We start from the raw sequence: 26152 nt of genomic DNA, 5'->3' as shown, positions 1-26152 counted from the left end.
GGAGGGCTCTAGAGCGCAGGCTCAGTAGTTGTGGTGCACAGACTCAGTTGCTCCGTGGCATGTGGGATCTTCCTGGACCAGGGCTCGAACCTGTGTCTCCTGCATTGGCAGGCGGATTCTTAACCACTGCGCCACCAGGGAAGCCCCCTCAAGTCTTACTTTTAATGACATTGTGTCATTGGAGTTTGTGACTTCTTGTAAGCATCTATAACTGGTATTGATTAAAGTTGTTTCAGTGTAATGAGTTCCCCAGACAGTACATTTTGGTTCAAAATGAAGCAGTTGTACAAAAGCCTCATGATATTTTTGTAAATTCTCAAATATGAGGCAGTTTCTTTCCTGAGGGATAACTTTAGGGGGACATTTTTCTTCATATTTGGCATCTAGGGATATTTGATTTACGGTGAGGTAACAGTTTCTAGAAAAAATTTAATAATAAAAGCAATGGTAATAGCTACTATTTGAGTGTTTAATATGCACTAGGCACTAAGGGCTTATATAACCTTCACTAAACTAATCAATCTTCATGAACACTTTCATGATATAGATACTGCTTTTATTCCATTTTACAAATGAGTAAATTAAGACAAGGGGAGGTCAAGTAATTTAACATGGTCATAGAGGCAACACCGATACTGAACTGGCATGACCTAGTATTACCCATTCTGGCTGTTTGCATCCAGCTTCCATTCTGTTTTGGCCAATGTCTGTTCCTGTCGGTTGAAAACCTGAGAAAATAGCTAGCAGTGACACAGATTCAGATATAAAGTTATTGGAGATTGGCTCCCATCCTGTGTGGAAGCCTCATCTCTTTTGTTTCATTAACCTCATGAAAACATCAGTCCTTAAATTTTTTTCCTTTTAATTCAAACTAAAGGAATTATGCTGTTGGTGTATATATACAGTTAGTAATTAGCAGCCAGATCTAAAAAGCCATGCCATGATGTTCTCATAGCAATAGAACCAAATTGAAATTTCATAAAAAGTATAAGAGAAAGTTTCTTTTGAGGGGAATATACTTTGAAATAATAATTGATATCAATAATTATTTTAGGTATTAAGCAACATGTTCTTCGTGTTTGTTATCCAATAATCCTGTTGTTAAAACTTTGTACTGTTTCAAAGAATCCCTTTCATTTTAGTAAATTATACTAATTTATTTAATGTTAAATGTTAAGAATTAATTTACAGATCTTTAATAAAACATATCATGAAGCATTAATCTGTAGAAGTTTTACTTAATAGCTTTGTAAAATCTTTGGATGTGGGAAAGATACTAATGAAAAAAAATACTCCTTTATAATCTTTTTTACTATAATTACTACCATAATCCTAAATACTTGTACAGTAAAATAAACAATACAAATATTTATTAAAATAATGTAATTGAACTTTAATAAAAGTGTTAGAGAAGGAGAACTGGAAAGTGCTGTGTTAATACAGCCGTTTCATCATATACCAGTTTTAGGTATATTTTGAACATTTGTTTGATTAACATTCAGTAAAGATTATAGGTGAATGCTTATGCTTAAAGAATGAGATTATTTGTGTATCATTTTATTGGTTTATTAATGCACTTAATAGAATGAGTTTAGTCTGAAACTCCATAAAGGAGAAAGACCCTCAAGTCTGGCCTTGATAGAAAAGCATGTCTCAGTTATAGTCTTTTATTTTTTTTTTTTTTTTTAAGCACTAAGAGACAAGTAATTTGTTTTGAATTGTGTATTCAGAGAAGATGATAAATGTTATAATTTATAGTTTACTTTTAAATATGGGTATTACTTTTAAAGTGCCTTTTGTTTTCAAAACATAAATTTGGTGAGTTTCTTTTGTTTGGAGAATTTCTTAAGATTTTGTTTTTATTGTGGATTTAAAAAACACTCAGATAATATTATGCTTACTTCTAAGAAAACTAAAGGTCATATTTTTTGATAAAAAGTATTTTCAGTGATATTTAAGCAAAGATTGTATCCTAACTGTAAGCACTTAACAAGGAAAACATAATTCATTAAGTGATATTAACCTATAACAATTTAAATAATTTATTTTATTGTTATCTAACAATAAATATATGCAAATTTCTTTCAAGTGATTTACTGATTTTTTTTCTCCTTAATTTTATTTAATGTTCTCTTTTAAGATAACAGTAGATTCATATGCAGTTGTAAGAAATAATATAGAGAGATCTGGTGTAACCTTTATTCATTTTCCTCCAGTGGTGACATCTTGCAAAACTATAGTAAGGTATTCCAACCTTGATATTGACGTTGATACAATCATGATTCAGAACATTTCTATCACAAGTATCCTTCATGTTACCATTTTATAGTTAAACCCGTTTTCTTCCCTGTGCTTAACCCTGCTCCCCCTTAACCCCTGGTAACCACTCATTTCTTCTCCATCTCTATAATTTTGTCATTTCAAGAATGCTATATAAATGGAATCATACAATATGTAACCTTTTAGGATTAATTTTGCTCTCTCAAGCTCAGTGTACTTCTCTGGAGATTAATCAGCATTGTGTGTATCAGTCGTTTGTTTCTTTTTATTTCTGAATGGTATTCCATGGCATAGATGTTTAACCATTTGCTTAATCAATTGTTTAACCATTCATCCATTGAAGGACATCTGTGTTGTTTCCATTTTGGCTAATAGGAATAACACTGCTATGAATATTTTGTGTAGAGATCTTTGTGAGAATTTCCATTTCCCCATGATAAATGCCCAAGAGTGCAATTTTTGGGTTGTATGGTGAATACAGGTTTAGTTCTGTAAGAGACTGACAACCTGCCGGAATGACTGTAACCTTTTACATTCACCACCAGCATATGAATGATCCTTTTCCTGGACTTCCTTACTATCATTTGGTGGTGTCACTATTTTTAAGTTTAATTTTAGATGAGAGCCATTCTGATATGTATGCCATAACAAAACCACCGTGCTGTGGTTTTAATTTGCATTTCCCTATTAGTTAATGAAGCTGATTATCTTTTCATGTGCTTTGTTTGCCATTTGTATATCTCCTTTAATCGTTTATTGATGTCTGTATTAGTTTGCTAGAGCTGCCATAACAAAATACCACAGGCTGGTTAAATAAACAGAAATTTATTTCTCATAGTTTCTCACAATTCCTCCAGGAGGCTAGAAGTGCAAGGTCAAGGTGTTAGCAGGTTTGGTTTCTCCCAAGGCTCCTCTCCTTGGCTTGCAGATGGCTGCCTTCTTGCTGTGTTCTCATATGCCTTTCTCTCTTCTTATAAGGATGCCAGTTGTATTGGATTAGGGAACCACTGATATAATCTGATTTAACCTTGAAGGTCCCAACTTTAGCATATGGTCGCATTGAGGCTTCAACATGTGAATTTTAGGGGATACACAGTTCAGTCCGTAAGAATACCTTTTGCCCTTTTTTAAACTGAATTGTTTTTTTAAATGTTGAGTTTTGGGAGTGGTCTTTATATTCTAGATACTAGCCCTTTGTTTCATATGTAGTTGCATATATTTTCTGCCAATGTGTAATTTGTTTTTTTCTTCCTCTTAAGAGGTTTTTTTTTTTAATGGAACAGGAGTTTTTAATTTTGATGAAATCCTATTTATCAGTGTTCTCTTTTATGGGCTGTGCTTTTGTTGTCAACCCTAAGAACTCTGTACCTAGCTATGTAAATGTTTTTTTAAAAAAATGCTATGCCATGTTGAAGGAAAAATGATTAGAGATCACAAATTATAAATTTTTTTTGCTGGGGGAAATTGTTAATTATAAAAAGAAGGTTCACTTTGAAGAATAGGGGCAGATCAGTCATGAACAAAATAAACACTTGGGAGATAATCCTTCATGCGTTTTTCTCATTTTTTCTGCTCTTCTGTGTAATGACATAGATAGGTTTTGTTCTGGACTATCTTTTAAGGATGTTTGTTTAGCAGGCAGCCTTGGAAAAGAGAGATACTCCCAGACAAGATTATCTTGACTGGTAGTATCATCATCTGCTTTGTCATCCAGGCTGGGAATGGGGGCATCCTTGTTAAGTGCCCCGATGTTGTTCTTCACGTTCAGTCACAGCATCCTGTTGACTTCAGCTTCTAAGTAGTTCTTAAATCTATCCTGCATTTTCATCCTTGTCACTGACACTCCCTGATCCATTACCTCATCCTCTCAAGTGTCCTTTCTGTAATGCTGCTTTCCAGATCTTTTTCTTCATCTCTTTAGTTTTCAGAAGTTTGACTTATATGTCTTGTTTTGTATTTCTTTGGGTTTATCCTGTTTAGGATTTACTCACTTTATTCCATCTGTACTTTTAGGTCTTTTGCCAAATTTAGGAATTTTTCAGCCATTATTTCTTGGAGTACTCTTTAAGCCCCACCCACCATCTGAATCTTTCCAGGGTTCAGATGATAGGATATTTTAGCTGTTTTGTTATAGTTCCACAGGTCCCTGAAGTTCTTTTTTTTTTCCCCCTTATCTTTGTCCTCCGTGTATTTTTTTTTTTAACTTTTATTGGACTATAGGGGATGGGTTGGGAAATATCTCTGCAAGTTATGCCCTACTAGGGAAATGTCCATTCTAATTTTCCTGGGACAGCTTTCGGAGCTTTTTCTTTTTCTTGGAGCTGCTGCTCCTGCTGGCAGCAGCCTCTTCAGGTCCACTGCTGAGTGGCTCCTCCTTGGAAGAGAATTTCCTCTATTTCTTGGGGACCGTCTTGTTTCCTGACTCTTCAGGGTCACTAACTGGTTCCCTCTCTGGGGAAAGATTTATTCCTCTCGGTAAGACTTCCACTGCCAGCTGTCTCTTCAAGATCACTACTAACCAGCTCCTCCATGGAAAAAGATTTCTTTTTTGGGGGTTTGGAGAGGAGACAGATGGGTCTCCATTCCATTCTCCATTTTTCTCTTTTGTTCAGATTGGGTAATTTCTGTTGTTCTGTGTTCTAATTCACTGATGGTTTCCTGGTCCTCTCAGTACTGCTTTTGATCCCATTTATTGTTTAATTTTGGTTCCTGTATTTTTCAGTTGTAACCTTTCTTGTTGGTCTTTCTTTATAGCTTCTATTTCTTTGTTTAGATTTTATAATTCTTTTCTAAGACATTCTGGTTTTCATTTGTTTCAAGGATGTTCCTAGTTGCTCACTGAAACATTTTTATGATGGTTGCTTTAAAATCTTTAATAGATAACTCTAATATCCCTATCATCTTAGTGTTGGCATCTACTGTTTATCTCTTTTCATCCAGTTTGGGATCTACCTGGCTCTTGGAATGGTGAGTGATTTTTTTTTTCCCCCCAAACCTTGGATATTATGAGATTATGGATCTTATTCAAGCCTTCAGTTTTAGCTTGGTTTGTTTGACACCATTCCAGCAGAGAAGGGTGGGGTGCATGCCACCTCATTACTGCCAGGTCATGGTAGAAATCCTGGTTCCCCACTCAGCCTCCATTGATATCTCAGGTAGATTGTTCTCATTATTACTGTGGGTGAATGCGGGATCTGGCTCCCCACTATTATTCCCCTGATAGCTTTCTGGTTGGGAGGTATAGAAGTGCCTCATTACTGTTCCACATGTGTCTTCCACTGACACCACAGAGTGGTGTGTCCTTGTTACCACTGGCTGGTGATGTTTCAAGTCCTGAGAGAAGTGTCCACTAAGCATCCTCTTGTACTAGCCCAGTGGGGAGGGATAAAGTTACCTCAACTGATAGGTAAGCTTGGATGTCCAAGCTCCCTGCTTGGTCTCCCCACCATGGAAGTGCCTCATTAACTGGTGGGGATTAAAGTCTCAGTTCCATCTTGGCCTTTTCTGATACCACCCCAGTGGGAAAGTCGGGGCTCTTATTACATCCTGGGGGGAGGGGTGGAAATCTAGGCTCTCCATGTCAGCTTTTGCTGGTGGGGTTAGGGGTAAGGTCATGTTTTTTTTCTCTAGTGTTGGCTGCACTAGAGCAGTTATTTTCTTAAAAAGTTTTCTGTCTTGCTAGACTTGCCATTTCCCTTTCTTGGTCCTTTGGCTACAGAGAACAGGCTTTTGGAGGGTTTGTTTCATGTATACTTGTTGGTTTTCTGTGTTACGCACTTCTCTTCCACCCAGTCTTTGATATATGAGGTAAAAATGAAAATCCAGGGAACTCACTGTTGTGTCATTCTTTGGATCCTGAGATCCCTATCCAGTCTTTCTTCATCTCTGTCTTTTCTTTTTTATATTTGTTTTATACGTAATGCCTTGGGTTTCTAGTTATACTTAGCAAGAGGAATAGGAAAAAGTATATCTATTCCATCTTCCCAGAAGTGGAAAGTATGTTTCAAGTACTTGGTAACAGAAATTACCTCTAAATGGTAGTTGCATTGGATCTACTTAAATATTATTGTCTTTGTGTGCTTTTTTCGTTTGTTTGTTTATTTATTTTTAGGACTAAATACCTATAAGCCTGATTTTATTGACAGAGATAATAAAGAATTCAAATGAAAAGTACAAAACAAAAACATAGAGTCAACTCTCAGGGATACACATAAATCTCTAGCTGAGTCTTGACAACACAGGGATCTGCTTAATTACCAATTTTTAACCTGTCAAACTTTATTAATGATTTCTTTTATGTGTGTTGCAGTCCAAACAATTTTCTTCTGACCCTTTGATTCAGTTACAGAGTGACTGATAATTTATGGAAACAGTTTTCAGGTTTTGGGTAGTCTCATATCCTCGGCTTTGTTAGAATTTAATGGTTAGGTTTTCCCTTTGGGCAGCTGTGGGTATTTCTATGGTAATTTAATATTTTCAGAGGTTTACTATATAATATAAAAGTATTATCTATTGCACTAAAAGACAGTTACTGTGTCATAAAATATGAGAAAAAGCAAGACCTTTCTTCCATATAGGTAACATAATAATTTTAAATTGCCTCAACAGTAATATTCTATAGTAAAATATCATTATTGTAAGTGTTTTTAAAAAAGTTTTCTTTGTGTAATATTTGGGCTGTCCCAGGTCTGAACTAATCTTGGGATTGGATTTCTTTCCTGTAGGCTGATGGTCTAGAGGACAATGAAAAGGATTTCTATGATTCTGATGAGGAACAGAAGGAAAAGACTGACAAAGGGAAGAAGCCATATACTATGGATCCAGACCATAGACTTTTAATTCGGAATACAAAGCCTTTGCTTCAGAGCAGGAATGCAGCGGTATGTAAAAACCACTATAAGAAATAATTCACAGATTTTTTAAAACAGTGGTTAAAAATATGTAAGTTTAGTAAATAAGTCTTTATTTTTGAGTGTGCTAATGGAGCGTTTGTTGGTTTTTTTGTTTATATACTAAAAAGCAGGTTTTAATAGGATTACTTGGTTTGGTAGCTGTATGCCTACTGGACTTCATTTCCTTTTTGTGGTTTTGTTGATTGGTTTCCTAAGATATAAGTTCAAGATGTTTACCAGTTGATTGGAGGACTGTGTATATTTCTCTACTACTGGATTGTTGTTGTGAGTACTTAATCTGGTATCAGTCCATAATATTTGTATTTACCTGATAAGAGTTTTGAAGAGACTAACATATAGTAAAAGCACCTAGCATAATGCCTCAATTAAAAATTTTAGCTGGTAGGAATAACTAACAATCATCCTTACTTGGGTCCTAAGTTTGTTGTTGTTGTTTACATCTTTTTATTTTAAATAACCCTTTTATTTTAGAAGAATACATGTGCACAGTAGAAAATTAGAAAATACAGACTAGCAAAATTTAATAAAATTAAACCATTACATTCCCATCACTCAGGAATCACTGTTATAATATCTTAATGCAGTTTTTTCCAGATTTTTTTCTGCATAAATGTACCTATTTCACATGTATGTATGTCTATACATATATATATTTTTAAAACCAAGATGAAAATCATAGTACACATAGTATTTTTTAACGTGTTTTTTTTTCTAGTCAGTTCTCTATTTCTATTTCAGTAAAATTTCATCTCATTTAATACCAATTTGTCTTAAGTTCTTTTATAACTCGTTCATCTAAACCAGTTGCGCTGCATTGGGTCTGGTTGTTACATCTTTTAAACCTCTCAAGTCTTGCAGAATGTTCCCCTGGATTTGTCTGGTTGCTTCCTTTTCTATATCCTGTGTTTCCTGTTAACTGGAAGTTTTATGTAAGGCTTGATGAATTCAAATTCAACATTTTCTTAAACTTCTTTCAATTAAAAAAAATTCTTAATGAATCGTTCTGTTCAAGTAGTAAAAACTTTGAAAATGAGAGTTTCCTTTGTTTTCTGATGCTTGAGAATTTGGTCCCTAGAGCTTTGTATATCTATCTTAGGAAGTTTTTATCTAATACCTAGTACTTAGTTTCTAAATCATAAGTTTCTAAATCATAAGTACTAAGTTTCTAAATCACAATAATAACACATGTTATTTTATTAATGTTGTAAAATATGCTTATATTTTAGTACACTCTTGCTTGACCTGGTGGTACTTAAGTACTGTAACTTGCCACCTAAAACTACTTTATAATTGACTCACTGTTAATTTAACTTTGTCTTGGAAATTGGTTTTATAGTTCAAATACTCACTGATGAAAAATGTTCTTGAATAGTGAAACAAATAGAGGTAGTTTGTACTTTTTGTACCAGTATGTTTTGGTTCCCCGCTTGTTTGATTGTGTACCAAATAGAGGTAGTTTATTTTTTGTTCCAATACCTTTTAGTATCCTGCTTATTTGATGATGCTAAATATATATAAAGGTTGACTTTTGAAGAATTGTGAATAGAGGTTCTTTTTTTAAGCCTTATTCTCAACTTGCAAGAGAGACTTTGAGAATTTGTTCAGGAAACTTAGTCTGTCAGTGCTGTGTAGATTGAATTGGCGATAAGAGATACTGGAAGCACTGTTGGGAGGCTATTTGGACAGTCTAGGTAAGGTGATAGAGGAGCAATGGTTAGAAATAGAAAAGTTCTTATAGGATGTACTTTCTTATGAACGTACATAATGTAACTGCTGAAGGCCTATGAGTATATTTTTAGTTGTTTTGGAGTTTGGAGTTATGGGAGCTTCCCTCATGGCTTTTACAAATTAGACTATAAATGTCAAATTTGGGGTATTGAAGAGATTTAAAAACTGTTAGATTTGTAAATATTGGGGAAAAGAAGATCCTTTATCCCTTTTGTGTTTGGGAGTGCCCTAATTAATGTATCAGAGCAGATGACATACTAAGTGGAATCTAGAATCTTAAAAACATTGACACATATAGAAAGTACAGTTTATTAAGCTTCAGCTTTCTCTTCTATCATATGCTAATACTTATTAGCCACCTGTATGCTTTAATATTTTAAAAAAATGACTGTCACCTATTTGTAGATTAAGTCAATCATTAATTGAGTTTTTCTTAATAAGATTTTAAATTCAGAAGTTTGTTGTATAATTAAAGTGTATTTGTAGATCACAGGTGAAGAAATAAGATATCCTTAAACTCCTCAAATCCCCAAGTAATGTCTGAAAGCTGTAAATCAGTCATCTAAAAAAATGTACACAAAAATACCATACAGCAGTAACTTGAGGATCCTGTAACTCTATTTTTTTAAAATGTTTCTTAGTTTTAGAAGAAACTCTTTTTGTTTCGAGCACCCTCAGGTACTATATACTCTTTAGGCATATGTAAAACTCCTGCCATATTTTATTAGAACTTTATAGTTCAAGCAGAAGTAAAGTAGTATTAATATATCTTCCTAACCAAAGGTGGTAAGATGATTAATTTCTGTAGCTCTCTATCTGCAGTTGCCACACGCTGAACTGGATACTTTCAGCAAGTGGGAGGTCTGGACTTTTGATCTCTGGATCTAAGTGTAGAGACATGTAGGGGAAACATAGTACTCTTATATTTTATGACAGAGAAATTCTGATTACCCCTATAATAGCTTTGAACCAAAGACTATTTTTAAGGTTCTGCATTTTGAAAAGCAAGATCATTTCAAATGCTGCTGTTTTAGAGGAATTGTTTTAATAGAGTCCCCTTAATTAAAACTTAAATATACTGACCTTTTTTGGTTTTAAAAATTTTAACCTACTTACTGCTGTTATCTTTAAGTGTCTGGTTTCATTCCGTCTCGGAGCAGCAGCAGCACTAGGAAGAGTATGGCATTTGGAGTGTGTGTTGAGCCTTGCCGTATTGGCTGTCAGACTTTGGGTAGTTTGTTTAACATTCATTTTCTTTTCTGAGGATTTATTGGCTTCCTAGGGCTGCCGTAACAAATTACCAAAAACTGAGTGGATTAAAACAATAGAAATGTATTCTCTCACATTTCAGGAGGCCAGAAGTCTAAAACTCAAGTTGTCGACAGGATTGGTTCCTCCTGGAGGCTCTAGGGAGAAATTAGCTTCTGGTGGTTGCCAGCAATCTTTGGCATTACTTGACTTACATGCCTCAGTGCAGTCTCTGCCTCCATCTTCATACTGCCTCTTCTCTGTGTGTCCTTTTCTGTCTCTGATAAGGACACTCACATTGGATTTAGGGCCCCCCAATCAAGTATGATCTCACCTTGGTCATTGCCTCAATAATATCTGCAAAGACTTTATTTCCACATAAAGTCACATTCTGAGGGTAGATACTCTTAGGGGAACACTATTCAACCTGCTGCATAGGGTAACAACATATTCATCTTATTTCACAGCAATTTTGTAGGAGTTAAAGGGAATAATATGTAAGAATATACTTTGAAACTGTAGTATGAAACTGTTATAGTTCTTATTGTCCTCTGCTTTACTTTTTAGGTGGTTATGGCAGTTGCTCAGCTGTATTGGCACATAGCACCAAAATCGGAAGCTGGCATTATTTCTAAATCACTAGTGCGTTTACTTCGTAGCAATAGGTAGGACATGATTTTTTATGTGTTTTCTTTTGTATACTTTAAAAGTAATGTTTGAACAAATAAAATGTGTCTCTTAGGCATTTAACATGCAGCTCTGACTGTATTTTATCAATGAGATATCATACTTAAGGGGATTATTATAAAAGCCTTTAGATTACTGATCTCAAAGTTAATGCTAAATATTGAAGGTTTTTTAACCTCAAGCCCAAAGAAGTTGAAAATATTTTTTTGGCATATAGTATATACTGTTACCAGTAGCCTAGTATTAGTGTTTGATATTTCTAGGTGTGACAATAATAATGTTTGGGAGTTCTATTAAGTCTGGAATCACTGAAAAACTATATTAAATGTATTATCAGATTGACTTAGTGTAATTATACATGACTTTATATAAAGCAATACATATGCTGAATTATGTAGTTTATGACAGAATTACTGCTCCCTGTAAAGTTACAATATTTAATTACTATAGTTTGTTCTATTTAAGAAAAGAGCTATGTTCTTAATAGCTACTCAGTTTAAAGAAATGCATACTCTTTTCATTTCCTGGAGATAGGTAGGTAGGTAGTAGGTAGGTAGGTAGATAGATAGATAGATAGATAGCAGAATACTTTTCTCTTTAATTTTACCTCTCTATAATTCTGCAGTTCAGGTCAACAATTCAGAAAACTTTGAGTTCCTGTGGCATATACTTTCAGTGTTTAAAAAGATTTTGCTATTTGTTTTGTTTTCTATATTTAAGAATACTATTGTTTCAAGCTATTTATCTTACCCTGGATATTTTGCAGTAATTAGTTATTTTAAATTAGAAAAAATTTTTCCATTGAGTACTTATGCTATTGGAGTTGGGAGGAGAAAGATAAATATTTATTTTCATCCATACTCAAACTTAGTGCCACAACTTTAGCCCTAGTTTGGCTTTTGCCATTCTTTAGTAAGATACTATTTCCTTTGTCTTTATACGTAGTCGTTCTTTCCCTTTTAACAGCTCGATAATTTTTGTTTTCCATTGCTGGTTCAAAGAAGGATCTGGAATGCATGCATCTTTCACATGAAGCATTATACCAGATTCAGTTCCATGTTCATTTCTTAGATAATTGGATGTAAAATAACATGGCTTTTTAAAAAATATCTTTCACTCTGGGCAGAATTGAGCCACATGGTGAGCCTTCCAATCAAGAGTTTGTATTAACACTGTGTTCATGTTTGTTCCATTAGCCCTAAGAATACTTTCTTTGCACGTGTTCAGAGCAGCTACTGTATTGACTCTACATCTTAGGAATACAGTATTATAAAACTTGTTTTAACTCTTCCTTGTGATGAATCAAATCTAATTTAATAGTTTATAGGGAAAATGTATTTTTAAAAGAAGGCATAAATATCTAAGATTTACTAAAAATTTTTCAATATTATATTTAAGAGTTCCACTCAGTATGAGTCTTATTGCTGATTTTTCTTTCTTTAATGTACTGTTTACTTAAAGATATTTCATTGGAGAATATACCCAGTGAAAATTCTCCTTTAATTTCTAGGGAGGTGCAGTATATTGTGCTACAGAATATAGCAACTATGTCAATTCAAAGAAAGGTATGTACATTGTGAACACAAAATTCAAGAGAGAAATGAATACACTAGTACCATAAATGTATTTATATATTTATTTTTGTAATCTAGGGTATGTTTGAACCTTATCTGAAGAGTTTTTATGTTAGGTCAACCGATCCAACTATGATCAAGATACTGAAGGTATGCATGCTCTTATTTTTCAGATACTCTAATGCATGTTTACTTTGACGCTATTGCTGTAACTTTTGGTTTAGCATCTGTAAAATGGAGACCTGTGGTTTTTTTTTTAAATAGATACATTGAGGGATTTTCTTTATGCTTTTTAAACTACATTATTTTATACTAATTACTGTGCTACATTCTAATAATACAAAGTTAAGACATGCTACCTATACCTTGAATAACTCACAGTATGTGAAGGAGACAGACATGGAAACAGATAATTTCAGCACTATGTGTTTTAAGTGATAAACAGGTTTGAATTGAGTGTTGTGGAAAAAGAGAAAGATGGGGCCAATTCTCTGGGATATTTAGAAAAGACTGGTGGAAAAGATGATGTTTGATTGGATCTAAAAAGAATAACATGATTTTGTCAATTTTTTTGTTGTTGGTAGGTAAGTTGGTTGGGAGGTTGTAGCATTGGGTATAGGAGAAAGGCACATTTTATGCTAACACAAGGGGTTATGAAAGAGTGTTGTGTTCAGGGAATGATAACTACAGTATAGAATATAGTTATGGGTATAAAGTTATAATGATTAAAACAGTGTGATATTTAGATAGAAAAATAAGTGGAATAGAAAATGAAGCCTGGAAACAGATCTCTGCATATCAAAATGTACCATATAACAGAGGAGACATTGTAAACCAGTGAGGACTATTCATTAGTAGACTATTCAGTAAATATTGGAATGATTGGTTCTTCGCATGGAAACTGAGTTTAATCACAAAGAAACAAAAAACGAAAAACTAAGACACACCCAAATTGAAGGATAAATTTACAAAATAATTGGTTCATAATCATCAAAAGTGTCCACTTCGTGACGGTCAAAAGAAAGGTTGAGAAACTTTCAGACTGAAGGAGACTAAAGAGACAACTAAATACAATGTATGATATGGATCTGGATTCTTCTTTTATACATTGTTGAGATAATTAGTGAAATTTAAATGTAAGTTATTATTGCATAGATGTGATGTATCAGTGTTAATTTCCTGATTTTCTTGGTTGTATTGTGGTCTGTAAGACAGTGTCCTTGTTTGTAGAAAATATGTACAGATGTGTTTGGAGATGATGTGGTATCATTTTGATGACTCTGGACTCAAATGGTTCAGATAAAAACTGCTTTTTACCTTTTCTGTACATTAGAGATTGTTTTTTAAAATTGTACAAAAAATTAAAATGTTCTCATCAAAATAAAATGAAAAGTCAATTCATAATCTAGGAGAAAATATTTCCAGTATATATATCTGAAAATTGACTACTATCTGGAATATATAAAGAACTGCTACAATCTGTGCCTTTTAGTTGGAGCATTAGACCATTTACTTTTAATGTAATTATTGATATGAGTGTGTTTATGTCTACATCTTGTGTTTTGTTTTTTGTTTGTCCCATCTGTTTCTGTTCCTTTTTTCCTTTTTGAAGCTTTCCTTCAGATTAATTGAATATTTTTTTATGAGTAGAAACTGAAAATTTTTAGCAAGCCTATTGGAGATGAGCTTTTAATTGCATATTTCTTGTAACTATAAATCTGGAAGAGAGAATTAAACTGTCTAAATATTTGAGATGGTAGGATAAAGAAAAACTAAATAAGGGAATTAATTGGTATCTGGAATATAGAGGTATTACATGGAGGGCAAGTCGTTTTCTAACTTTATTTAATTAAAAGAAAAAGAAATAAAACTACCTTAAGTTGTTTAGGTTAATTAGATATAAATTATAAAGTTGGGACAAACAACTCAGGAAGACGTATGATTCTCTTTTTTGTAATTACTTTTAGGCACTATATAATTATTCTGTTTGTGGGTGTAGGGAGACAAAGTTCACCTGAAGGGTATAATGCCTCCCATTTGTAATAGTGTAACTTTTTTAAAAAACAGAAATTACCTTTCTATTAAATGCATAACCTTTATTAAATTCATCCTTTTTATTTGTGTTTTAACCTGTTTACTTTCTCTTTTTTCTATCATAGCTTGAAATTTTGACAAACTTGGCAAATGAAGCCAACATATCAACTCTTCTTCGAGAATTTCAGGTTTGTGTACAGTGCTAATTATACAATAACTTCTAAAGCATCTGTTCATTTAAAGTAAGATATATATCTTTCTCAATTTAGATATGTGTAATTGTATAAATAAAACAGTGATTTGGGGCAAGATTGACAGCTAATAAATTTATAAATTTTCAAGAATAAACATTAACTACAAATCTAAAATTTAAGGGAAATGAAATGGTAGTCCCTTTCATGTTTTCATTATCATAGAATTTGAGAGACTGGTTTATAACTCCTTGTTGGAAAATAAGTCACTATAAGGATTCTGTCTTTTCGTGCTGTCATCATTTGTAGTCCATGCTATACTCTCATGAAAATGGCTTCACTTCTTACATGGTTGTCCCTATTTGATTGGCCTACTACTGTTTTAGACATTGTCCTCTTAGCTTCATGTATAGCTCCAAAAAATTGGTTTAAAATTGGCCTCATCATGAGTTTTTAAATTGTTGTTAATGTTTTGTTTTGCTGTATTTTTTAAATCATGTGTGCTGATGGATGAGATGCTTCCCAGCTACACATCACCCCAAAATACTAAAAAGTTACTTCATGGATCTTATGCCCTTTATGATGAAAGGGTTATTAGCTCTGAAGACTTAGTGGTGGAGCACAGTAATAGAAAACCTCATATCAGTATTACGGGTTTTACATCTCATCAGCAGTTTTCTTAGCAAAAGTATACCACATGCTACACACTAATCACAGAATTTTTGTCAACTCCCAGCGTTTATAGATTTAACTTATTTTGTTGCCATAGTCATTCTGTATGCCTGCATTAAATTTCTTTTTAGCCATATAGACATTGTATTTCTTTTTAACTGTATGATCTTACACTTTTAACAGGAGTAGTAGAATATTATAACATATTCATGCTTTATAATTTTGTAGCTGAATTACTATACTTTCATGCTATATATTTTTCTAGAAAAACTCCTTGTAAAATTAGGATATCTGCTTATCTTATATTCACATACCAGAAAATATAGTATCTCAAGTTCTTATCTAATAATCTGTGGTATAGAACATTGCTTAAATTTGACTTTGTTTTAAAGTTTTTGTCTTTGTGTTTGCAGTTTTTGCTTTTCCTCTTATCATGTGTAATCTGTTTGGGTGTCCTTTTGCTGTCTGTTTTCTGCTTATGTCAGGGTTACTGGGGTTTTAGGGAAGGAATCTCAGGTAATTTTATGGCATTATTTACCTGTTTCAGGATATTGGTGATCTAGTCATTTCATTTAATATCAGGATGTTTAGTAAGGTCCACTGTTTAGTGAGACTTTTTAATATATTCTTTCTTCATGTATCCTTTTTTATCACTGTCTATATTTTACCTTATTTCTGTGTTTATGGGTTATGTTCATAGATGTGTACAGTTTATTCATAACTTTTTGAGAAAATAGAGAAATTTTCTAAAGACTCAGTTTTTTGTAACTGAGGAAATTAGGTAATCAACTGGGAAATGGTTTTAAATACAGTTGATCTTTCCTACATGGAACTAAGAGAGTTTAATTTGTTTAATTTATTTCCTCAGCATTTAATCGTGTTTTGGTACCATTTTCACTAAATTCGTGTGTCTTTTAGATATTCTTGGATTTTCTCCTCCATTTGCCATTTAGGCACCATTTAAATGCATATCCTGTTTTGCATGTTAGATGAACGTGGTGTTAATTCTACATTAGGTACTTGTCATTTGAGGTTGGGAGTCATTTTTTTAAATTTCAATTGAAAATGGGATTTTAAATTCCATTTATATATAATGTATATAAGTATGCATATTTATTAAAAATAAATTTGTTTCTGTATACAATAAAAGCTTAGTTTTTAAATTAGGAAAGTTATAACCAAAGTGAAATTCTTTAGGTCTGTAATAAATAAGTGATTAATTTCTTTTTAAGTTTATATAAATATATGGTTTACAGTGTATTTTTAAAGCATTCTTTTCAAGAAAATCTCTTTCAAAAATGTGGTGTTTTATTTTGTTGCAAATCAAGTATTTATAAAGTCTTTATTGAAATGCTACTCACTGTAGCTATTGCAGTTTACTAACATTCAGATACCATTTTGAAAGTATAAAATGTTTATCAGTAGCCTATTGATCCTTTTCCTCCTCTTCTCCCAATTTTTAGCTTTAGTAGCTCTGAAAAAGCAACCCTTTTTTCATAGATTCACAGATGCTGCTGGTTAAATGAACTGAAACCTCCAAAGAGAGGGTTCTCATCATCTCTTTCAACCTTGCACTTAAACTAATTGCTGTCCTTGGGCGACTGCTCCCTACTATCTCTTCTGGAGTCACAAGCCACTGTAGCCACAGGTGAATGAACCTGGCTTGAAAATGTGCCTCTTCTGTAGCCACATTCTTTAAGTGAAAAAGCAGAACTAAATTAATTCAGGAGTTGGACCTCTTGTTATGCCTTTAGATGAGAAGATTATGTATTCTAGAATTCTTATATTCTGACAGAGCTTAATATATTAGGGATTTGTTTGTTCACTTGATAGTGTCAATGTATGAACTAACTGAGATAATTTTTTAGACCTATGTGAAAAGCCAGGATAAACAGTTTGCAGCAGCCACTATTCAAACTATAGGCAGATGTGCCACCAACATCTCAGAAGTCACTGACACGTGCCTTACTGGCCTGGTGTGTCTGCTGTCCAACAGGGATGGTAAGTTGACAGCTTCATTTTATTTTCAAATAATTTCTCATTTGAATATTCTTGGTATGATCTACAGATTGTAACTTCTTTTTTAGTATTGCATTTTAGTTTTTCCTGTATGTCAGTAGCATGGTTACAGTGAATAGTAACATTTTATCTTTTGAACTATGCGCACACACACACACAGTTTTTTGTTGTTGTTTTAGTAAATTAGATAATTAACTTACAAACAGAATTTTCTTACCTGACCAGAACTAAGAAAGTATAATTTGTTTATTTTATTTCTTCACAATTTAATCACCTTCATTGCACCCTTTCCACAAAGGTTCTATTTTACTGCTTTTTAATGACATATGCTATGTATAATATTGGTTCACCTGCAGAGGGTGCTAAAAGCAGGCAAATGACTTTACAACATGAGAAGTTATAAAAGGTAGATCAAAAAAGTATGTAAATGTGTAACTTCAAAGTTTTTTTCCAGAAAGTCACTTAATAATTTTATATTCAAGATTAATTAGATTTAAAAGTCATCAGTTTGGAACAGCTTCATGTTTTTAAGCCAAACAGTATCTAAACATTTTGTAAAACTGGATAGGTAATATCCAGTAAAATACATAATCTAAATTTCATACTTTCTGTGGTAAATGTCCGTTATTTCTATGATATGGCTTTAGAATAAATGAGACCTTTTGAAGAAAGAAAGAAAAATGATTCAGCTTTCACCTTTAAAATAATTTATTTAATTAAAATGAGATTAAAACAAGGGATTTTTTTTAGGAAAAGCATAATTTTCTGTGTAAAGTTATTGAAATTATTTGTGGAATTCTAAATATAATTATGTCATATCTAGACCCAGGCATATATGATATAGCAACCAACCATAAGGTGAAACATAACAAAATTGATTACTTTTTATATTTTATTTGAAAAGTAACTTTTTACTACGTTATGCCTAATTGTCTTTTTCCAGATGTAGATCTCTAGAAAGCTGTAATATTATTGTAAATACTTCTAACGAAAATAATTTGAAACAAAATTTATCCCCAAATAAGAATGATGTTTCCTGTAAGCATAAAATTATAAATTTTAACCTGTAAATTCAAGATATTATGACGGATAGAACGTTTTTCTATATGCAGTATTATAACTTCAAATAAGTGGCAAGAAAAATTATCAAGGAAATAGATTTTTTTTAAAAATTGCCTGTAGAAGGTAACTACAGAGGATAGGGTGCTAAATGTCATCCATTTCATCTATTTCTACTTTTAACAATAACATCCTCTTTGTCTCTATTTCTATGTCACACTTTAAAATGTGAGTTAAAAAATATGTTTTCATTTTCCTATGTCTTTAATAATGACTTTCTAAGACACACTTCAATTTGATTGCGTACAAAAAGCACCACAAATCAGTTAGAATGCTGGCTAGTTCTTTCAAATACAAAATGGATCTAAGGTTTGTCAATTTTATATTTTGACCACTTTTTCTCATGTGAAATTTTCAAGCTGGATTTTAAAGCAGTTGTTTCTACTTAGGCTTTCTAACACATTAATTTCTCAAAAACTGTTTTTTATTGACTTTGATTTAAAAGATGAATATTCTGTACCCCTGTAGTACTTTTTTCTTTTTAGCAAGTTTTGCTTTTATCTATTTTCAAAAAATTTTTATTTTATATTGCCGTATAGTTGATTTACAGTGTTATGTTTGTTTCAAGTGTACAACAAAGTGATCCAGTTATACATATACATATATTTATTCTTTTTCAGACTGTTTTCCCATTTAGGCTGTTACAGAATATTAAGTAGAGTTCTTTGTGCTATACAGTAGGTCCTTGTTGATTATCTGTTTTATTTATAGTTATGTATATATGTTAATCCCAGACTCTTAATTTTTTATTGACTTTGATTTAGAAGATGAATATTCTATACCCTGTAGTACTTTTAAGGGATGAATAGATCATTTTATTAATTAGTCAATGGGAAACTAATATAATTTATAATCACTCCTCAAGGTAGATTTACTGACTTAAACTCTGACATTTCAATGTTCAGGCTTTTGTTTTTGGTAAACCAAACTCTGTTTATAACAGTGGATTTTTTTTCTGCTTTGAATATTAAGAAAGTTAAATTGTATTTTTCAGGTTCTGATTTCACAATCATCATTTGCCTGATTCTTTAACTGTTTATCATATATGCTTCACTTTCATAGTTTGGAAACTGGCTCAGTGACATTAAAGAAAGTAATAATATTTTTAACTTAAAATGGTCAGTTGTTACAACAGAGCCCCTTTCTCTTCCTATTGAAAGATCTGCTTTTAGGAATAAATGCTGTGAATGAGGCCTCAGTTTCTTTAAAATCTGTAAGCTCTTTTGGCCCTCTAAGGGTCTATGACTCTTTGATTTTATATTAGTATGAATACCTCATCATCTTTTTAGATAATGTATCTTACAACCCCAGGAACAGCACTGAGACTCCATTGTTTTTACATATATTTAATATATTCTTCTTGACCTGTAGGGTTTTTATTGTTGTTGACGTCTTCCTTCTTGGCATGGACAGGACTTGCAGGCAGACTTGAAGGTTGCCCTAAAATAGTCCATTATCACTATGTAAGTTTCACTGATAAACAGATTTCTTAAAGACCTTAAGGAGAAATCTGCATTTCAGTTGACTTAGGATAATTTAATTCCTCAGTTAATTTTCTTTAGATAATATATTAGCAAAATTTGCTTGTCTGAATAACCTTCTTACCATCTACTGTAAACTAAAAGAATTGGGGCAAAGACTATTTTTTGTTTTGTTTTGTTTTATATAATAGGCATTTGTTGAAAAGTTGAATCAGTTGAGGTATTTAGTATGTGTAGAATAGATGAATAAGATATTTGTCAGCCTATAGAAAGTTTCTGCCCATAAGGAGCTCACAGCCTAATGGAGGGAGGCAATAATAAACAAGTATACCACAGGGCTCCCCTGGTGGCGCAGTGGTTGAGAGTCCGCCTGCCGATGCAGGGGACATGGTTTCGTGCCCCGGTCCAGGAAGATCCCACATGCCGCGGAGCGGCTGGGCCCGTGAGCCATGGCCGCTGAGCCTGCGCGTCCGGAGCCTGTGCTCCGCAACGGGAGAGGCCACAACAGTGAGAGGCCTGCGTACCGCAAAACAAAAACAAACAAACAAAAAAAACAAAAAAACAAGTATACTACAGTCTTCCTGTATATTGACCACTTACTCAATTGCCAGCTGTCTGCTCTCATGCAGAACTAGACTACCTGTGTTTGAATGTTAATGTTGTCTTGAATAAATTACACAGTCTCCCTGTGCTTCAGATTGCTCATTTGTAAAATGAAGGTAATAGTAGGCTGTACTAATCTTGAGAAACTTAAGTGAAATAATCCAGTCACAGAAAGACAAATACTGAATGTTTCTACTTGTATGACGTATTAAAATAGTCAAATTCATAGAATCCAAGAACAGAAAGGTACTTGCCAGGGGCTAGAAGAAAAGGGAAATGGGCAGCTACTAATCAGCGGGCATCACTTTTAGTTAAGCAAGGTGAATAAGCTCTGGAGATCTACTGTACAACATTGTACCTGTAGTCAACGGTAAAGTATCATATGGTTAAAAATTTGTTAAGAGGGTAGATCTCATGTTAAGTGTTCTTACCAAAATAAAGTTACAATGTTTAAAAATAGTAGGCTATACTTCTTAGAGTGAGGACCATTAAGTTCTGTTGAGGACAAGGAGAAAGCTTGGAAAGGCCCAGAACATAAGATCACTTTGTACTTGTGGTAGAGTACCACTGCAGTACTGAGTGAGGTCTTTGAAAACCAGGAGGTAGCATGAAGGAAAAGTAGGGTGGAATTACCCAAAGGGAATGAGAAGGCACCTGGGTAGGGTAGAATAACACCCTCCCCCTTCAACCCAACGCCTAAGATGTCCAGGTCCTGATGCCTGGAATCTGTGAATATGTTACCTAATGTGGCAAAGGGAACTTTACAGATGTGATTAAGATTCTTGAGATGCAAACAATAAATGCTGGAGAGGGTGTGGAGAAAAGGGAACCATCCTGCACTGTTGGTGGGAATGTAAATTGATACAGCTACTATGGAGAACAGTATGGAGGTTCCTTACAAAACTAAAAATAGAACTACCATATGACCCAGCAATCCCTCTACTGGACATATACCCTGAGAAAACCATAATTCAAAAACAGTCATGTACCACATTGTTCATTGTAGCACTATTTACAATAGCCAGGACATGGAAGCAACCTAAGTGTCCATCGACAGATGAATGGATAAAGAAGATGTGTATATATACAATGGAATATTACTCAGCCATAAAAAGAAACGAAATTGAATTATTTGTAGTGAGGTGGATGGACCTAGAGTCTATTATACATAGTGAAGTAACTCAGAAAGGGAAAAACAAATACCGTATGCTAACACATATATATGGAGTCTTTAAAAAACTTTAAAGTAAAGGTTCTGACAAACTTAGGGGCAGGACAGGAATAAAGACACAGACGTAGAGAATGGACTTGAGGACCCAGAGAGGGGGAAGGGTAAGCTGGGACAAAGTGAGAGAGTGGCATGGACATATATACACTACCAAATGTAAAATAGATAGCTAGTGGGAAGCAACTGCATGGCACAGGGAGATCAGCTCCATGCTTTGTGACCACCTAGAGGGGTGGGATAGGGAGACGCAAGAGGGAGGGGATATGGGGATATATGTATACATATAGCTGATTCACTTTGTTATACAGCAGAAACTAACACGTTAGAAAAAAAAATTCTTGAGATGGAGAGATTATTCATCCAATAATCTTGGGCCCAGTGTAACCAAGAAAGTCAGATGTCAAAAGCAGAGGCTAGAATGATGTCCTTGCTGGCAGGGGCCCTTGAGCCAAGGAATGTGGGTAGCCTCTAAAATTTTGAAAAGGCAAAGAACAGATTTCCCCTTAGAACCTCTGTGGAGAACTTAGTCCTGATTTTAGCTCCATAAGACTTGTGTTAAATTCTGACTCCAGAACTGTAAAATGATAAATTTGTGTTGCTTGAAGCCACTGAGTTTGTGGTAATCTATAACAGCAACAATAGGAAACCAAGGTGCCACCAAAGGGTAAATAATGCCAAATTTATTTCAACTATAGCCAACCCTGCCTCTACATGTGGATAATTAAAATTATACAACTTTTTTTTTTATTTAGGCTAGTTTTGCAATAATATTTTTTAAAAAGATAAATTTTTTACTATGGATTCTTTAAAACCACACTTAACCATACTTTACTTTGCATGGTAATTGCTTACTTAACCACTTAATGTTTCCTAGCAGAGTGTAAGTTTGATGAGGGCAGAGTCTCATTCTGATTTGTTTCTGTTTTCCTCATAGCTCCAAGAGGTGGTCTTTATAAAAGTAATACCTGCTCATAGTAACATAGAACATTAGAGATAAAATGGTACATTCTGGTTCTGAGTTTGAATTCTTCAGTGCATTTCTCTTTCTTCATCTTTAAGATGATGATAATAAGGTACCTACCACATGTTATTGTGAGAATTAAAAAGAAATATATCATTTTGTAAACTGAAACATTATGAAATATTAATGTATCATTCCCAGGGAGAAAGAGGGTGTGTGTGTGTGTGTGTGTGTGTGTGTGTGTGTGTGTGTGTGTGTGTGTGTGTGTGTGTGTGTGTGTATGTATATACACACATATATATAATATGAAGTACATATGTTTAATAATAATTAGAATGATAAAAACTTTTGCTTATATACTTAAACGGGGCTAGATAAGAAAATGTATTTCAGAGAAAAAGAGTAACAAAACACAAGTCATGGTATATTTCCAGAATAATATTAAAATAAACCTATGTGTTTGCCTGGGGAATCTCTAATATCCATGAATCTCAGTTAATAAAAATGCCAGAATAATAAGTAAAGGCAGTGTTGGTGTATTTCTTTGGCATCAGTAACGTTAGTAATCATTTATATAAGATGCATTCCATTAGGTCAGGTGCTCTTACTAGTTTATGACATTTCTCTACCAGTGCCACTAAAATCGTAACTCTGGACCAGTGGTTAGCCTGTGATAACTCAATCTCGGAATCCCAATTTGAGGATCTGCTTCCTAGAGCCACTCCTAGTACCAATTACTATATTAGTTAAGGCCCTGGCAAGAAACAGATGACTTAAAAGGGACAATTGAAGAGAATTTAATGAAGGAACTGTTTATTTATAAATTGTGGGTGGGATTAAGGGAAACCAACAAGGTATACTGTAACACCCTGGGGCTCGCAGGGTAGCAAGGTGGGAAGCCTTTACCATATGTAGAATTGAAGTGAAGCGGTTTGAGGAGTCGGGACACTTAACAGACCCTGAAGGAGAGAGCCACTCATAGGAACTGAAACCTTCAATAGAGGAATGCTAGCACTGCCAGGGAGGTCTGGCAGGAGAGGGATCCAGGATAATAAATATTCTCTCCTGCCCCCTGATTTCTTGCTGGTGCTTCCTGTTGGCTAAACATACCTGTAAGTGAGGGACAAAGGAATCTGGTTGATACAGTCCACAGAAGTCAGCCTCTAAGGGCACACAGTTGGGCCAAGAAATGCAGAGAGTGGATTCATGCATCAAATGGAAATGGTTTAGCTCACAAGCCCACCCTTTCTGGCTTGAAGTCCATGCTATTTCTATAGTAACACCTTCCTACTACTAATAATACGTGATACTCACTTTTCTAGACATACCACTTAAGGAATTTTTTTAAAGTTTGCTATTTTCTTTAGAATTGAAAAAATGTTATGTAGATTCTAAGTATTTGATTACCACTATATAACTGCTAGGAATCAAAGAACAGTATTTGAGAGCTGTGATTAAACGTCAAAGACAGTTGAACATTATGGTGATTGTGTAATCTAACCTCACTTTGCTTTCCTGAATTAAAGAAGCAGAGATTAGAAAGGGATATCAGAAGCTAGGAGACAGCAACAGAAGTTAGAAATTAAAGTATACTCTCCTACTTTATTTTTATTTATTTATTTTTTTACTCTCCTACTTTAGTTGAAGGTTCACCCCCAAAATTTAGATGTACACTCATGGTTATAGTTTTCACCTAGTCATTTAAGACATGTAGAATGTTTTGCTAATTTAAATTTACATTTTACCAAGAATAATGAGTTTGAATTGAATTACACATATTTAATATGCATAATGTGAATTTTTTTTTCAGAAATAGTTGTTGCTGAAAGTGTGGTTGTTATTAAGAAATTACTGCAAATGCAACCCATACAACATGGTGAAATTATTAAACATATGGCCAAACTCTTGGACAGTATCACTGTGAGTACCAATTAAGAGATCTTTGCTTTTAGTACCAATTCAGCTGAATTTTATTCAGTAAATTATAGTTTTGTTAAAATAAACAGACATACTGAAGTATAATGGTGAAGAGAGCTGAACTCTCCTTGTTCTAAGATTCCACACTGTTGTGGAAGGGAATCACAAATCTGAAAAAAGGGAAGGATACAATAAATACTGCAGTATTGGCTTGGAATTGGAGATATCAATGTGAACTTCATGGGTTTTTATATAGATAGCTAGATGTGTTGGAGTGTATATGCGTGTATGTGTGTGTCTACACACATTTGTATGTACACATATGAATTTGTACATGAGTATACAAACATCTGTTTCCTAATGCTGTCCTTTAAGAGGGCCTACATGCAATAAAAACCCCAGTACCACTGAGCACACCTAGTGCCCAGATCTTGGGTTTTTTTTTTTAATTGAGGTATAATTTCATACCATAAAATTCACGCTTTTAAGTATATAACTCAGTGGTTTTGGGTATATTCACAAGGTTGTGCAACCATGACCACTCTGTAATTCCAGAACGTTTTCATCATCCCTAAAATCAAATTCCTAACGTGAAACTCCTGATCCTCCCGTTACTGCAGCCCCTGACAACCACTAATCTACTCTCTGTCGCTATGGATTTGCTTATTCTGGACATTTCATACAAATGGAATCATATAATAAGTGGCCTTTTCTGTCTGGCTTTTTTCACTTAGAGTGTTTTCAAGGTTCACGCATGTTGTAGAATGTAGTACTGCATCCCCTTTTATGGTGGACTTTGGTTTTTAAATTCCATTCAGCATTTTTTAAAGGAACCAGGGCTCCTTAGAGAAATGGCTGATTTCTGAGCTAGGGCAAGGAAAGAAGATAATCTTGGAACATCTTGTTGGGCCATAAAAACAAGACAGTGCTCACAGAATGGTAGAGACGTGTCAGAAAGATACAAGAGCCAGCTTAAAGGAGCCCCTACTGGCTAATTTGAGCAACAAAATAAATGATGGTAAAAGGGTTATAACCTATTGAATAGGGTAAGAATCTCTGAATCCACACTTGAATGGATGAATTAATGAATGAGTAAGGAGGAAGGGAAGTTCTTCCTTACAATGCAGAAAAACAACTAATAATTATAGAAGAACAAAGGATGGAATTAGAGGGCTTCCCTGGTGGCGCAGTGGTTGAGAGTCCGCCTGCCGATGCAGGGGACACGGGTTCGTGCCCCGGTCCGGGAGGATCCCACATGCTGCAGAGCGGCTGGGCCCGTGAGCCGTGGCCGCTGGGCCTGCACGTCCGGAGCCTGTGCTCCACAACGGGAGAGGCCACAGCAGTGAGAGGCCCGCGTACCGCAAAAAAAAAAAAAAAAAAAAAAAAAAAGATGGAATTAGAATAGCCATCACAACAGTAATTGATTCACGCGAGAATCATTAACAAATGCTGAAAACTAGGGGGTGAAAACTTGAGTAGTAACAGGATATTTGCATA

General features: G+C 34.1%; 1 protein-coding gene across 6 annotated transcripts in view; it reads left to right on the top strand.

Moving 5' to 3' along the window:
- Positions 1-26152, top strand: part of AP3B1 (adaptor related protein complex 3 subunit beta 1) — a 274518-nt gene that overhangs the window by 111152 nt on the left and 137214 nt on the right. For all 6 annotated transcript variants that reach the window (XM_073802233.1, XM_073802229.1, XM_019929790.3 and 3 more), the window contains 7 exons: positions 7005-7160; positions 10737-10834; positions 12367-12421; positions 12509-12580; positions 14590-14652; positions 17196-17328; positions 24549-24658. In XM_073802233.1, coding sequence (XP_073658334.1) covers positions 7005-7160; positions 10737-10834; positions 12367-12421; positions 12509-12580; positions 14590-14652; positions 17196-17328; positions 24549-24658 — 687 coding nt within the window. The remainder of the gene's footprint in view (positions 1-7004; positions 7161-10736; positions 10835-12366; positions 12422-12508; positions 12581-14589; positions 14653-17195; positions 17329-24548; positions 24659-26152) is intronic.

This window comes from Tursiops truncatus, chromosome 3 (assembly GCF_011762595.2).
Source record: "Tursiops truncatus isolate mTurTru1 chromosome 3, mTurTru1.mat.Y, whole genome shotgun sequence".
NCBI classification, from domain to species: Eukaryota; Metazoa; Chordata; class Mammalia; order Artiodactyla; family Delphinidae; genus Tursiops; species Tursiops truncatus.
The sequence above is the reverse complement of the archived record's forward strand: the minus strand, read 5'-3'. Positions and strand labels throughout refer to the sequence as shown.